The 13964-nt window shown below is 50.7% G+C and overlaps 1 protein-coding gene across 1 annotated transcript in view; it reads right to left on the bottom strand.

Moving 5' to 3' along the window:
* Positions 1-13964, bottom strand: part of IGSF3 (immunoglobulin superfamily member 3) — a 91847-nt gene that overhangs the window by 3153 nt on the left and 74730 nt on the right. Inside the window, exons 7-9 of the mRNA XM_054270293.1 lie at positions 6846-7256; positions 4852-5259; positions 495-932 (exon numbers count right to left, since the gene is read on the bottom strand). Of these exons, the coding sequence (XP_054126268.1) occupies positions 495-932; positions 4852-5259; positions 6846-7256 (1257 nt within the window). The remainder of the gene's footprint in view (positions 1-494; positions 933-4851; positions 5260-6845; positions 7257-13964) is intronic.

Below are 13964 nucleotides of genomic sequence, written 5' to 3'. Positions count from 1 at the left end.
AGCTGAGAAGCTTCAGAAAAAATTGAAAATAATAATTATCTAATTATTTATCCAACAAGCAGTTGTTTAATTGGTTTCATGTAAATTGTTTTAACTTAATGACCAATCATCATCCAACTGCATCAAAACTCTAAAAACAATCACAAATTTTCATAATCATTCTTTATAGCCTTCTGTAGGTATCCTTTGTCTATTCTTTAATATAATTTTAGTATAACATTCTAGAATAGAATAGAATAGAATAGAATAATAACCTTCTAAAAACATAGAGTCAAATTATCAATTTGTCCTTCATCCTAAAAACCCCAAAAATATCACAGTCCTCCCTGGTGGAGATTTTATAGTATCTTATAAACCCTTGAGCTGATTGGGAAAGTACCAGCACCACAGACTTGCCCCAGTCCCACTCACTCCTTGGTCTTCTCATCTTGGTCGAACAGAAGATGCAGGGGATGCCAGGGCCACGGCCCCAGACAGTCACCAGCAGTTCTCACCTGCATCCTGCACGTGCACAGCCACCATCCCCGACTCCTCCTGGGCCAGCCGGTACCAGACGCCATTGGGATGCGCCAGCCACTCCTCCACTCGGCACGAGTAGTTGCCGGTGTCGGCAGCGCCGGCCTGCAGCACCGTCAGCCGGAAAAGCACCGCCGAGAGCCTCTGGAAGCGCAGGCGGCCCTCCCAGCGGCCAGCCTCGGGGCTGAAGATGGCATCAGGGCCCACACTCAGCACCGCTTCCCTCTCCTCCTCCTCCTCTTCCTCCTCCCCCTGCTCCGCGTGGTCGCCCGCCTCCCTGGCCCGCAGGCTGTACCACGTCACTGCAAAGTGGGACTCAGGGCTGGAGCGGGACAGGATGCTGCAGTCCAGAGGGAAGGACTCCTTCTCCTGCACCGTGAGGTTGGCCGTAGCTGTGTCCACCTGCAGGGTGGGATCTGAGATGACAAGAGGACAAAAATCAAGAGGTGAGTGCTGAGATATCATCAAAACCATCCTATCTCAACACAAACTGTCATGACTCTGGTGCTGGGAACGATCCAAGCAAAACCCCAATCTTGATGCAGCCTGCCAAGACTCACAGGGACCTCTGAGGCCAACCCTGCAGGGACAGCATCCTCACCTCACCACACACCATCTGGCATGGGGTCAAACAGGTGCTGGCTGAAAGCACCATCCTACCCCTGCCCACCCTCATCCCAGCTAAGGGACGAGAGGAGAAAGCTGGGCAGCTCATCCAGACATGCAATGTGTCAGGATACCAAGGTCTGGTGCATGTGCTATTCCTCCCCAGCTACTGCTGCACAGAACATTGCACTTCCTGCTTTTTATTTCTCTGAGAGTGCTCAAAGGACTTAAACATCTTTATGACAGAAGAGAAGACCTTTTCCAGCAGCTTGGAAAGTCCTTAGGTGAGAGGTTCCTCCACAGAGATGGTCTCAACACTGATGCAGCAAGGATGCTCCTAAAGTCTACCTCATTTTTTTTCCTCTAGTGCTTGCTGCAAGGCTAAAGAGATGTTTTTACCTAACTGAGACACAGTGGCCAGAACCCACGATGAGTTGATTAAAGGCTGACTTCAAGAGCAATTAACATTTGGTTTAGTCATCTTGCCAGGGAGCACATACTCCAGGGATGACAATCAGTCTGGATCTAAGCTTTCATTTAAAGATTAAAAAGCCTTTTCCAAAGTGGAGCTGAGCAGGAAGGGCAAGTCGATAACTCACCAAAGAGAGAGGCACTTTCTTCTCCAGTGAGGAGAGCTGGGCAAGCCCTCCCTTGTGCAGACCCTGGGTGTCTCAGGAGGGAGCTGCTGTCCCTCAGCTCTCATCAGCCCCAGAGCTGCTGTGTCCAGTGGGCTTCTCATGACAGCACCCTCCCAGCCCTTTTGACATGGTCCCGTGAGGAAAATCTCAATTAAGGTCCGAGCTCTTCAGGCCATAAGCAATAATAAGTATTTGCAGTTTACACCTCCCCAAAGAAGACTCCTGAGCAGACACAGAAATGAATTAAGTCATGAAATTTTGGGGACTACGATGGTAAAAAGGAGGAAGAGAAGGAAATGGCTTGTCAAAACTAACACAAAGCCTCCCTCACCTTTAGCAGGTTAAACAGAAAGAGGAGAATTGATGTCTGAGGGTGCTGAGAGGTTTTCCCCCTCCTTGCTGATGATTATAGCCCTGACAAATGAGGCTGGAGATCCTCACTAATGAGACATGAGTCACAAGCACAGTTAGTCATTTTGTTAAGTACTGACTGCTATGAACAAAAACAAACAACAACAAAGCACTTCTAGAAAAAAAAATCTTCAATTAGTGAACTCCCAACTCCCTCTCTTCTTCCCACTCCACATTCTTCTGCAATTCAAGAGGAGCCTCAGAGATTTTTCCTGCTGTTCATTATCCCCTCCATCAGGGCTGGCAATTACCACACTGGATGGAGAGCTGTACTGACAACCCAGGGATTGCCTGGGGAGGTCTCTCTGCTCAAGCCACTTTGGCCAGCAAAAGTTCCCAAGCAAAGATGTGGCTGATAAGAGCTCTGCTGTCCCCTGCTCCTCCTCCACAGTACGAATCTCTGCCAGGAATGACCACTAAAATCTTTCCAGAACCTCATGCTTTTGCCAGCTCTGCTGCACAGCTAAAAGGCTGACATCTTGCTGGAATGGGCAGCCATGAAGCACTGCAGAACATGCAGAGAGGTTGCTTTAGAAGCTGGAAAGTACTCAGAGAGGGACTGTACTGTTATTTGTCCTACGGCCTTTACGATAGACATTTAATCTTGAGTCATATGTCTCAAAAACTAGGGAATTTGTATTTTCCAAGGTAAACTGCCTTTGCATCTTATCTGTTGCTAAAACAGGCAAAACTTAGCAGAGTACTCTGGGAATCTGCTTTCAAGGGTTTAGGAGTCCATCAGTGCTGGTCAGTTTTAAGAACCACCTTTTGGGAGCACAGGAGACGGCAGCTCCACTGTGTCCTAAGTCAAGGAACGTTGGCTGAACAGCAACTCCTCGTGGAGCTCAGGAGGAGAAAGAAATTGTATGATCTCTGGAAACGAGGCTCTGCAGGAAGATTACACAGCTGTAGTTCCCATGGGCAGGGAGAAGAGACAAATGTCAAAGCTCAATTAAAGCTGAAATTAGTCAGTGTAGTGTCAGGACTTTTTTAAAGCTGTTAATAGAAGATGTCTGAAAATGTTGAACTGGTACCTGCTGAAGACAGTTACCTATTTAATAGGGATGAAGAAAAAGCAGAGGCATTCAATGTTTATTTGCCTCAGTCTTTAATAATACTGATAGACCTTGGGCTGCCCAGTCCCATGAGTCAGAGGGCCATGAGTACAGGAACAGTAACTTTTCCATCCACAAACTCTGGAATTGTGAGGGATCAGCTGTGTCAGCCAAGTGTCCACAAGTCCATGGGGGCCTGATGGGACTCAGCAGGTGTTAGAGCAGGACTCCTGAACATATCCAAGGGCCCTGGGAGTCTGGGGAAGTGCTTTTTGGCTGGAAGCTGGCCAGTATATATTCCAATTTATAAGAAGGACATGAGGGAAGACACTGGAGACTACAGACCTGTTAGTCTGATCTCAGTTCCTGGAAAAACTATGGAGAAGATTATTCTGGGTACTACTGAAAGACATTCAAAGAACCATGCAGTCATCAACACAGCCAACATGGCTTCACAGAGGAGAAGTCTGGTTAAATAATTTAATATTCTTGTTTCACCTGCTGTGTCAGTGGATGAAGGGAAACCAGTGGATGCAGTTTTTCAATTTCAGTAAGGCTTTTCATATTGTCCCTCACAGCACCCTTCCAGCTGTGGGATGGGGGGTTTATGGTGCACTGGGTGAAGAACTGGCTGAAGATCACAGTTCAAAGGGACACAGTGAATGGGGCTATTTCTGGCTGGTAACTGGTCACCAGTGCTGTTCCTCAAGGTTCAGTTTTAGGGTCAGTGCTGCTCAATATATTTATCAAAGATCTGGATACAGGAGTTGAATGCACCATTAGCAAATTTGCTAACAATACCAGACTGGGAGGTGCTGCTGATTCTCTTGAAGGATAAGAGGCCTGACAAAGTGATCTAGATAGAGTAGAGCTCTGGACTTTAATTAATGGAATGGAATTTAACAAGTTGAACTGACTGGTCCAAGTAACACCATGTACAAGTAGAACTAGGAGAGAAGTAGCTAGAGAGCAGCCCTGCAGAAAAGGAACTGGGGGTGCTGGTTGGCAGCAAGCTCAGTAAGACTCAGCAGTGTGCCTTCCACTGCCCTGTTCTCATGAAAGGACCTTGCCTCTGAGGCACACACCTGGGAAGCACAGGTAGCTTCTTCCATCCTAGTCTCAATCAAAATGTGTGCAAAATCAGGAGCCTACCCTGTTTAATCTGCCAAAAGTGCTGAAGAAAAATAAAGTAAATGATAAAATGCCAAGCCCATCTAGTTGTATTTGCAGAACTTGCTCTACACCCTTTCCAGAAAAGAGTGCAATCAAGAAGACAGAGATAAAGGAATCAGCATGGTCTGTCCTGTGGTCCTGCCCTGTGCCCGAACCCAGTGTCACTGACAGACAGATGGCAGTTTGTGTGTGTGCCCTAGAAGGCACAAGGCTGCTCACAGCCCCAGACCCCACTGACCTGGCTGCCTGACAGTGAGGGTGCTGATCCCACTGTCACTGACACACAAATGGTGATTCGTGTGTGCCCCAGACGGCACAAGGCTGCTCATGGCCCCAGACCCCACTGACCTGGCTGCCTGACGGTGAGGGTGCTGATCCCACTGTCACTGCCAGACAGATCTGTGTGTGCCCATGAGGACACAAGGCTGCTCATGGCCCCAGACCCCACTGACCTGGCTGCCTGACGGTGAGGGTGCTGATCCCGGAGAGCTGCTCGGCGCGCTTGTACCAGCGCTCGCTGGGGTCGAGCAGCCACTCCTCCACGCGGCAGCCGTAGGCGCCGCTGTCGCGCACGGTGCAGTTGTGGATGGAGAGCAGGAACAGGCCCGGGGCCGGGCTCTCCAGGTGCAGCCGGCCCCGCAGGTCGCCCAGCGCCGCCGGCTCCCCGTAGTGCAGCGTGCTCTGCCGGCTCAGCCAGGCCAGCACCTCCCCGTCGGCGCGGCCCGGCCGCCGCACAGACCACTCCACCGCGAGCTGGGATGAGGGGCTGCTGCGGTTCCTCACCAGGCACTCCAGGGTCACCCACTCGTTCTCCAGCACCGTCAGGTTCTTGTGCGTCTGGCTGACCTGCAGGCGGTTATCTGTGGGAAAAGCACGTTAGAAATGCAATGTGACCAAGGGCTGCAAGGGCCCTTTGTCACCCCACAAGCCTTTCCTGCACGGCCACAATCCTGGGGTGTGATGGAAGAAATAAGGAAGTAGAGGAAAAAATGATGGAGAAAAGAAAGGACAAAAAAAAAATACTAGAGGAGGAGAAAAAAATAAGGTTTGTGTTTTTTAGTGTCTTCTGAAAATCTCAAGCTAGTCACCAACAATGACCCATTTAGTGCATGGAATTGGAAACCTACCATCTCCCACCAGGACCTGGGAGGTCTTAAGTGCACAGAGACCTAATGAAGGGAGATCACACCTCACTCTTTTCTTGTCCTCCTCATAGGATGAGGCAGTAGCCTCATCACACTCCAACCAGTAAGCCCCCTGTTGTGGAAAAAGGAAAAAAACCAGCAAGGTAGAGAACAGACAGCTGATTACAGGGAAGCCCCGCAGCAAAACAAGAAGTGGCATGAGGGCACAGTCACACGCAGTGTTTTGCTGCCTCGGGAATGTCCCTGGTTTGTGCTCCTCAACTTCATTGATACACGGGAGGGTGACTGGAAGCACCTTTTATGCGAAATGACGTGTCCAACTCTCCCAAACCCCTCACAATTCTTTCCAGGGCCAGCCTGGACTTCCCTGGTATCGCTGCTGCAGGAAGCAACAAGCACTGTACTTCCCAGAGAGAGCTGGGTGATGCAAAGGAGGGGACAGTCACAGGCCCCCGTCCCTGACCACCCCTCAGCCATCCCGGGACTCTGCAGACAGAAATGAGGAGCTAGCACTGGGAGCAAGCCATGCCCTGCTGTGCTTCCTGTGTGTGTCACCAGGCAAAGCTGCACTGGGGCTCATATCCAACATCCCTCTTGCACCCTTGTCAACAGAGCTCGTGTCTAGCCAGCCAAATCCAGACAGAGAAAATGCACTAAATACCCTACTCCAGCCCTGCTATCCATCTGGCCTGAGGGATTTTATCTTCCAGACACAGGCAGCTGGAGCAAGCAAGGACAAGGCAGGCTTCCTCATGAAGTACCAATGCTCTGGACAGTACCTGCCTCTCCCCTCTCTCCCAGCTTGTGGGGCTATATTTAGCTCCTCCACCAGCTCACCTTTATCAGTGTCATCCACTGCTCAGAAACCACCCACAGAGCAGATTTCTCCTTTCCTGGCAGCCAGCTCCCCACCTCATTAAATGTTATTCCCATCTCATGTGCAAAGGGAAAAGACACAAGTCTCCCTGTGCCGGCCAGGATCCAAGCACAGAGTAAAATTAAACTGTGTGCAAGACATAAAATTGCTTTCCCAGACAGGCACACACACAGGGGTTCTCTCTCAGTAAGTCACTAGCTGACACTTGCTACATGATGCTCTCAAGGATAATGAAACCTGGCTGGATGCAGTGGCCCTACAGGTTATGGGGGATGGACAACCTTTATGTGGGGACACTGAACAGCTCAGGTTGGAGGGAAAACCAGTCAAAGAAGGGAAAATCCTGCTTCCATGCAAGGATGTGCAGGCATGAGGATGCCAGGACAGGGTGGCAATCTCACAGGCCGCGCCGAGAGGTCCCCACCTGGCTGCTTGACGGTGACCTCGGTGCGGCCCGACACCTCCTCTGCCAGCTTGTACCAGGCGTGGTTGGGGCTGAGCAGCCACTCCTCCACGTGGCAGTAGTAGCTGCCGCTGTCGCGCACCTCGGCCCGCTGCACCGTCAGGCTGAAGAGCCCGCCCGAGGCGGAGCGCTCGAACTGCAGCCGGCCCCGCAGCCCCTCCTCCTCCGCGTAGGTGCCGTACTCGAAGGCTGAGCTGTGCGTGGTCTTCAGGATGAGCTTCCCGTCGGCGTCCGAGGGCTTGTGCACGTACCACAGCACGGCAAAGTGCGAGTCGGGGCTGGTCTGGGACTTCACCGAGCAGTTCAGGAGGATGGGCCGGTTCTCCACCAGGGTGATGCTGCGCTTCGACTTGCTCACCTGCAGCTTGGTCACTGCAGGGGAATGGAGAAGGATGGAGAGAGGTGGGTTATTAACACAGGAAAGAAATTCACCAGATTTGGGGTAGACCAGAGAGTGCTCTCTTGCTTGGATCCCACATACCTGTAAGACATTACTCAAATCTCTTCTTTCAACCCCTATCTACTCCTGGATCCTCCCACTGTGTCTCTCAGCAAGACAGGCTGCTTTTTCACAGTCTGACCTTTAAAAGACTCTTTTTAATTCATAGTGGTCTAAGGCACCAGACTTAGTAAGATGACTACGCCCAAACTCAGTGGTTTTTCTCATGGTGAAATCATAACCCTTGTACCTCAGGAAAATGAGCTGTTGACCAGTTCCAGAGAAAACCACTTCTGAGAAAGTGAATTAAATGAGACCCCAGTGGTGTCACATGCCAGCCATCTCAGTGAGATGTATCCCACAGACACGCAATAGCTAGGGGAGGAAGTGCAGGCACAACTGGAAAAGGAGAAAGAGCACCAGACTGGAAGGGATCAGCAGGGATCAAGCTCTGCTCCCCCTGGAGCCAGGAGATCTGGCTCCAGTTCACCACAAACTGCACAGCCTAGGACAAGCCACACGCCCATCACCTCTCTTGGCTTCCCAAGCACAAGTGCAACTCCCACGCTGTAGCTAAGCAATCCCACGGTGTTGAGGATGATGCAGCAGAATCATTGGCTCTAGTTCCTGCAAGGAGAGACACACAGATTCCCAATCCCTCTCTCCCTGTACAAACACAAGACAGAGCCTCCGCTGCAGTGTGTGCTCACGCTGTGCTGTCACCCCAGCCCTGAGCCAGGGCACTCCTGTTGGCAGGGAGGACACAAGGCGCCCTCCTGTGACACTTGTGCTCGGTGTGCCCTGGAGTCCCTGCCAGCCACAGACAGGGGAGAAGGGCAGCTCCCACCCAGCCAGACACACCCCTGTTCCCCTCTGAAAGGGGGAATGCTGCCTTGCTGCTGACAAGCTGCAAATCTCTTAAACAGAGCTTGGGTACAAGTGGCACCACGAAAGTGTGGCACCACAGACACAAACAACTGAAGGCTGCCAGGGGACCTGTGCCCATCCACACCCTGGAAACACATCCCACGCATCCTGTGTTTGTGAGGAAGCAATGTTTCTTCTCTCTCTCTCACCAAGGCACGGGCTCCTTGCTTTGCATCATGCTTTGCATCATGCTTTGCTTCCAGCTTCCCTTGGGCACCAGGGCCTCGGATGCCTGTCGGCACAAGTGATGAGTGACGGTGCCCAGGGAGAGGATGGGCACAAACAACTTCAAATGGGAGGAACTCCCACCACAGCAATGCTTTCTGCGCTATCACATCTGAGATAGGCATCCTGTATCGCATCAGACATTCCCCTGGAGCCTGCATTGCCCCTGGCTTTAATCAGTATGCTAATAAAGACTCCGTGCCTGGTGCCTGTGGTATGGCATGCACATACTGGAGGAAGGAAAGGAGGGGAAATGTCCTTGTTTTTCCTCCCTAGGGACTTCAACCTAATGGAAAGAGTCAGTGTCACCCTCTTGCATTTCTGCCATACCCCAGACACATTCCTTCCCCTTTGTTTCACTCCAGGACAACAGCTTTAGCTACACACCCACCCTCATCCCACCTTTTTGGCTCACCATTGGTTAAGAATGATTAATGCTCGAAATAACCAATCTTCCAAGTCCCTAGGAGATGAACCAATAAAGGATAAGGTGGTTCTCAGCAGCTTCCTTTCTCCCCCAGCCCCCTTTCCAAACAGTTTATTTTTAATTGGTACTGGATTATTTTCTGCAACCGTTACTACGGAAACCTTTGTTACTATAGCAACTGTGTATGTTAAGTCAGTAGCCCTATATCTATTAAAATGCAGTATATACACACACACAGTGTGTGGTGGGTTGCTCAATATCAACACACACACACACACAAAGCCAGGGTACACACAGAGCAGAGCTGCTGAGAGGCAAGCACCCCTCCCTCACAGTGCTCTTCCCACATCATGGCACCTCCAGGAGATGAAATGAGGATGGCTGACACTGAATAATTCTAATCTTAGTGTTTGGGGCAACAGACCCACCTTGTACATGACAGATGTATTCCACTGAAGCAGGGAGGACTTGTTCCCAGACCATAATCACAGTAATTGTCACTGTGTACAAACAGCATGGGCCCCTGAGGTCATCCAAGGACTCTCAGATGGCCCCTCAGCAGCTTTCCCTGCTCCCATGCAACCTTTGGGAAGAAACCTTTTTGAGAGTAATGGGGAAGCAATCTTACTAACTCTGGCAAAAATGAGATCTTAAATTTTGACACACACCCCCCCATCCTTCCAAGCCATCCTTGGCAGGCACTGCAGCCAGCAGTCAGGAATTTGCCCACATTTGCACTGAGTCTCTAAGATATTGATGAGGTAGTGCTTCTACAGCTGCTCCCAGCTGGAGCAGCAAGCCCTGGCAGGGAATCACAGGTCTTCTCTTTGCCAGACTATACTCTTGCAGAGGTTCATATAACACTGTGCACAAAGTTTCCTCTCGATTAGAGGTATCAGTGATATGTAATGACATCCCTGCCAAAGCACTTTTCATCAGACATGAATTATTTTCCTAAGGGAGGCACACCAGAAGATGCAAGTGCAGGTTTTGTTTCCCTCCCACAGAATTAGAGAGGACATTGCCAGTCTTTTCCAATTCTGTGAATGCCAAATGCTTCCACATCCTGGGGCTGGTTCCTGCACAGTACACAGGCACCCATCTCTTCTTCATTACCTTTTGCAGATCCTACAGTAGTGATTCAGGGCTTTTATGGACCACAGGCTGATAACAGCTAAGCTGGAAATCCTGTGGCACACAAGTTACCTTGGGGCAGCCCCACCCTCAAGGGAAAGATTCTGGTTAAGACATGGGAAGCTTTGTGGGGTAACTCACACTTCTGCTCTGCCATGGGGCTGACCATCAGCCACTGTTCACAGATACACAAATCCACAAAGCTCATTCTGCATTTGGGATAAATTATTTAAAAAGCAGAAATTAGATAATATTGAAATTGGTGGTCCAGGGTAATGGGAATGGCACAATACAACACCAGGGAGTCCATCTATCCCTTCCCATAGTGGTGATAAGCCTATTCCAGTGCAAACTGAGCCTCTCCGTGCCACGTGCAGCCTGCCAGGTCACGTTTAGAGATGTTGCCATGACATGGAAATGGTTGTAGCTGCTGGTGCACCAGTGAGGTTGCAAGAAGTCTGACACCCCAGGCACCCAGCCAGTGAAACCTCACCCTACTGACAAGGGGGAAACTCCCTTTCCTGGCTTGAGGATTTGCCTGGGCAGAGAGCCAGGAAAGGGCTTGGCCTTCAAATGCTGAGTTGATCAGGTGTGCCCCAGGGGCTGGGGTTTAGGTGAGGCAGAGCTGCTCCAGCCCCATGCCAGGCAGCAGAGGTGGTGGGCACAGCAGTGCGAACAGACACAGTTACCCAGCATTTTCTGCTGGCTGTCAAGAGGCTGATGTTCTCTTAACAGCCTCCCAAACATCTGCTCTGTGAGAGGAACAGGTGCCTGCGTCTAGGTGAAGTTATCGTGCATATCATCTGCAAACCATAATCCTTGTTGCCACAATGTCTCCTGGCTCCCTGGAGAGTGCCAGTAAAGAGGATATTGTACCTTAATGTACTGTAATTGGCCCTACATATGCTATCAAGGCTTTCAATTTACACTGGCAACAAGTCATGGTTAGAAACCTCTGAGTTTTTTTTAATCATTATTTCAAGATGCGGCAGCTTCTGGTCCTCAGAGCTTGCACCTCTGGCTGGGACCTCAGGTCAGACACACCTTACAACCCCAGTAAGCTGTGACACAGCCAGATCCTCTACAAGCTGACATGTAGTAGATGTTTTCTCCACACCATCAAGCAGGCTCCTCAAGCTGAGCATGTGGTAAGCACAGTTATACAAATATTTGGGGGAAGGGAGAGCAGTCATCAGAGGAGGAGGGCTGAGACAGTGATGTGATTCATGGTTTTTCTGCTGACTTGCTGCCTCTTGGCTCCCTCCCCTCCATTTCCTAATCATCAAGCTGGGGTTACAACACTTACCTTTAGCAAAGCACTTTGCAACCTGTACCTAAAAATGCTGTGATAAGAAGATGCTCAAACACCTTACATCATTTTGCCTTGTAGGCAGCAAGAAAACACAACAGCAGGAGTTTACTTCCCACCTGGGAGCCACAATTACCAAGTCCTGGGAATGGCAATGTTTAAAAGCAGATGAAGATACCATTTCCTCAAAACAGCCCCACACAAAACCCCAGAATGTTGCCCCTGCAGCAAAGGAGGAGGGGGCCATCCACTGAGGAAGGGGCCAGCTCTGCATGAACAGCAGCTGTGGCACAGGAGGGTGGGCAGGAGGATGGCCACCACATCCCAGAGAGTCCCCAGAAAGCCCTGGCACCACAGCAGGGAAGCAGTGTCCCACTTTGGAGGATGCTGCTCGCTGGGGAGAGCTCCTCCAGAGAACCCTTTTGCTTGGAAAGAACTGATTTCTGGGGAAATGTCCTAATTTTAAAAGCCCCCACCGAGATTTCACTGTGCTGAGGTGTGTGTGCAGGGGGAGCAGAAATGAGGCCAGCCCAACCTGAGCCCAGCCCTGGTTTAACACCATACTGTGGGTTTAGCAGGCCAGTCAGGAGAGATTCTTTTCCAGCAGCACAGCCCCATGGTGACTTCTACAAGGAGCCCCTCTCTCCCCAGCGCACTCAGTGCACAGCCCCGACGGGCACTGGCCAGGCCTTTGGCACAAACTCAGCCATCCCCTCAGCCTGTGGTCACATCCCAGGGGTACTTCATCATTACCCTCACCAGGGTCTGAAAAACACTCAGTGCCTGAATTCCTCCAGGAGGATGTTTGCCCGGGATTCAAGAGACCAGTGTGCAGGTTACTGCCACAGGCTTAGACATGTACTGACATTCAGACCCCTGCCAGCTCTTCTCCCTTCCACAAAGCAGGGCTGAGGAGCCTCCTCCAGCTCCCCAGACACTGCAAGGACTCCTGCTTTAATGACTGAACAGAGTCAAGCAAGTACACGCCAGCCTACTGATTCAGCATGGCGAGAGCCGGGTGACTCATGTTTATTAGGTTAGCTGAAATCAAACCAACCTTCAAAAGGGAAAGATGTGCAAGTCCTTTTGGAGAGGAGGCATCAGAAGAAAGGCATTTGCAGAAGGGAAGAAAACAAGATGCTCCTAGGAGGACTGTGCTCATTAAGCTTAACCACAGCACAGAAATCACAGCAAAGTAAAGACAAAGGCTTCCAGCACTGGGGCAGCCTCCCCAGAGAAGGCAGGAACATGGCAGCACAGCTCCCAGCTCAGGCTATTCTCTTTTAACTGAACACAATTCCTCCTGAAACTGGATTAGCGAGGTTGCAAATTGCATTAGCCAACATGGGAGGCTGCTGGTGCAACAGGAGCAGCAGAAAGGGAAATAGCATTAGACTTTGCCTGCCATTATTACTGCCATTATTAACTTGTCACTTTACTGTAGTGTTCCTATAACAATGAATTATTGCCTGCAAACAGGCTGACATGATTGAATTACTGGGAGAGCAGCTCTGTGGGAAGGAAAGACAGCGTTAACCCTTTCCTGAGGAAGACTCAGCTTCAGCCCCCTCCCATGTGGTCAGACAAAAGAGCTGAGCCTGTGACTCTCCCCACCAAGTGACCTGCATTTCAACGTGTTCAGCAAGTTGCTGTGCAGTCCACAGCCCAGCAGGCAGCCCAGACACTCCCCAGGCTCAGAGCAGCTGCTGCTGCAGCAAGACCAGCTGGGTATTTAAGTAGCTGCACACGTCCCTGCTGACCATCACCTGTCCCACAGCCCTGCCCAGCACTCGGCTCCAAGCACAGGCACAGGACTGAAGGAAACTGTGCCACTGCAGCCTGGGGAGTGGAGTTTGATGCTCTCAAAATGGTGCCAGAGGGTGCTGTGGCAAAGCAGAACAGGCACCTCTCCTCAAGCCCTAGGGTGGATCCCCTTGCTCATCTGCACCCCCACCAGCTCCAGCCCCAAGCCTGATCATCCCAGAGTTCCTACAAGTGGCCCCATGCCCTGCCCCTCCCCAAAAGCAGCACAGTCAGACTGCAGACCCATCTGGGGGAGCAGGTCAAGTCCATCTCTGCACGTGAAGACTGCAGGCAGTGACAAGGACATGTGCTTGGCTAGGGAGCAAGCCTGGCATTACCAGCCGTGGCAGAGCCTGTGGAGCAGCTAACAAACCAGCAGGTAACCAAGTGGGGCCTTGGGGAGGAATCATGTGTGACCCAGAAAGGCTTTTTGAAGCCCAGAAGCCATACATCTGCCAGCACATACAGGAAAGGCAAGGATGGAAAAAGCTGGGAAGCTCACAGCCTCCCAGGTCCAGCCAAGGCTAAGGCAGAGACCACTAACTGGGATGTACCACTGGCCTGGAAAAAACAAGGCTTTCCCCAAGAAACAGAAACCATGTCTGTGTAAAGAACAGCAAGAAACAAATGTTGCCCCCAAAGCAAAATGCCTCACAAACCTAAAACCAGAAACTTTCCTGCAAAAGCCTGAAATGCACATAAAAGTTCTGCATGAGAGAGAAGAGGGGAGGGAGGAATAAAAGATTCCCAGCATGAGTTGTGCCTGCTGTCAGAAAACAATATACAGCTCACTGATCACTTGTAAATTAAAATATG

Source organism: Melozone crissalis, unplaced genomic scaffold, assembly GCF_028551555.1.
Source record: "Melozone crissalis strain CALT ecotype California unplaced genomic scaffold, PUWL_Pcris_2 ptg000009l_1, whole genome shotgun sequence".
Lineage (NCBI taxonomy): Eukaryota > Metazoa > Chordata > Aves > Passeriformes > Passerellidae > Melozone > Melozone crissalis.
The sequence above is the reverse complement of the archived record's forward strand: the minus strand, read 5'-3'. Positions and strand labels throughout refer to the sequence as shown.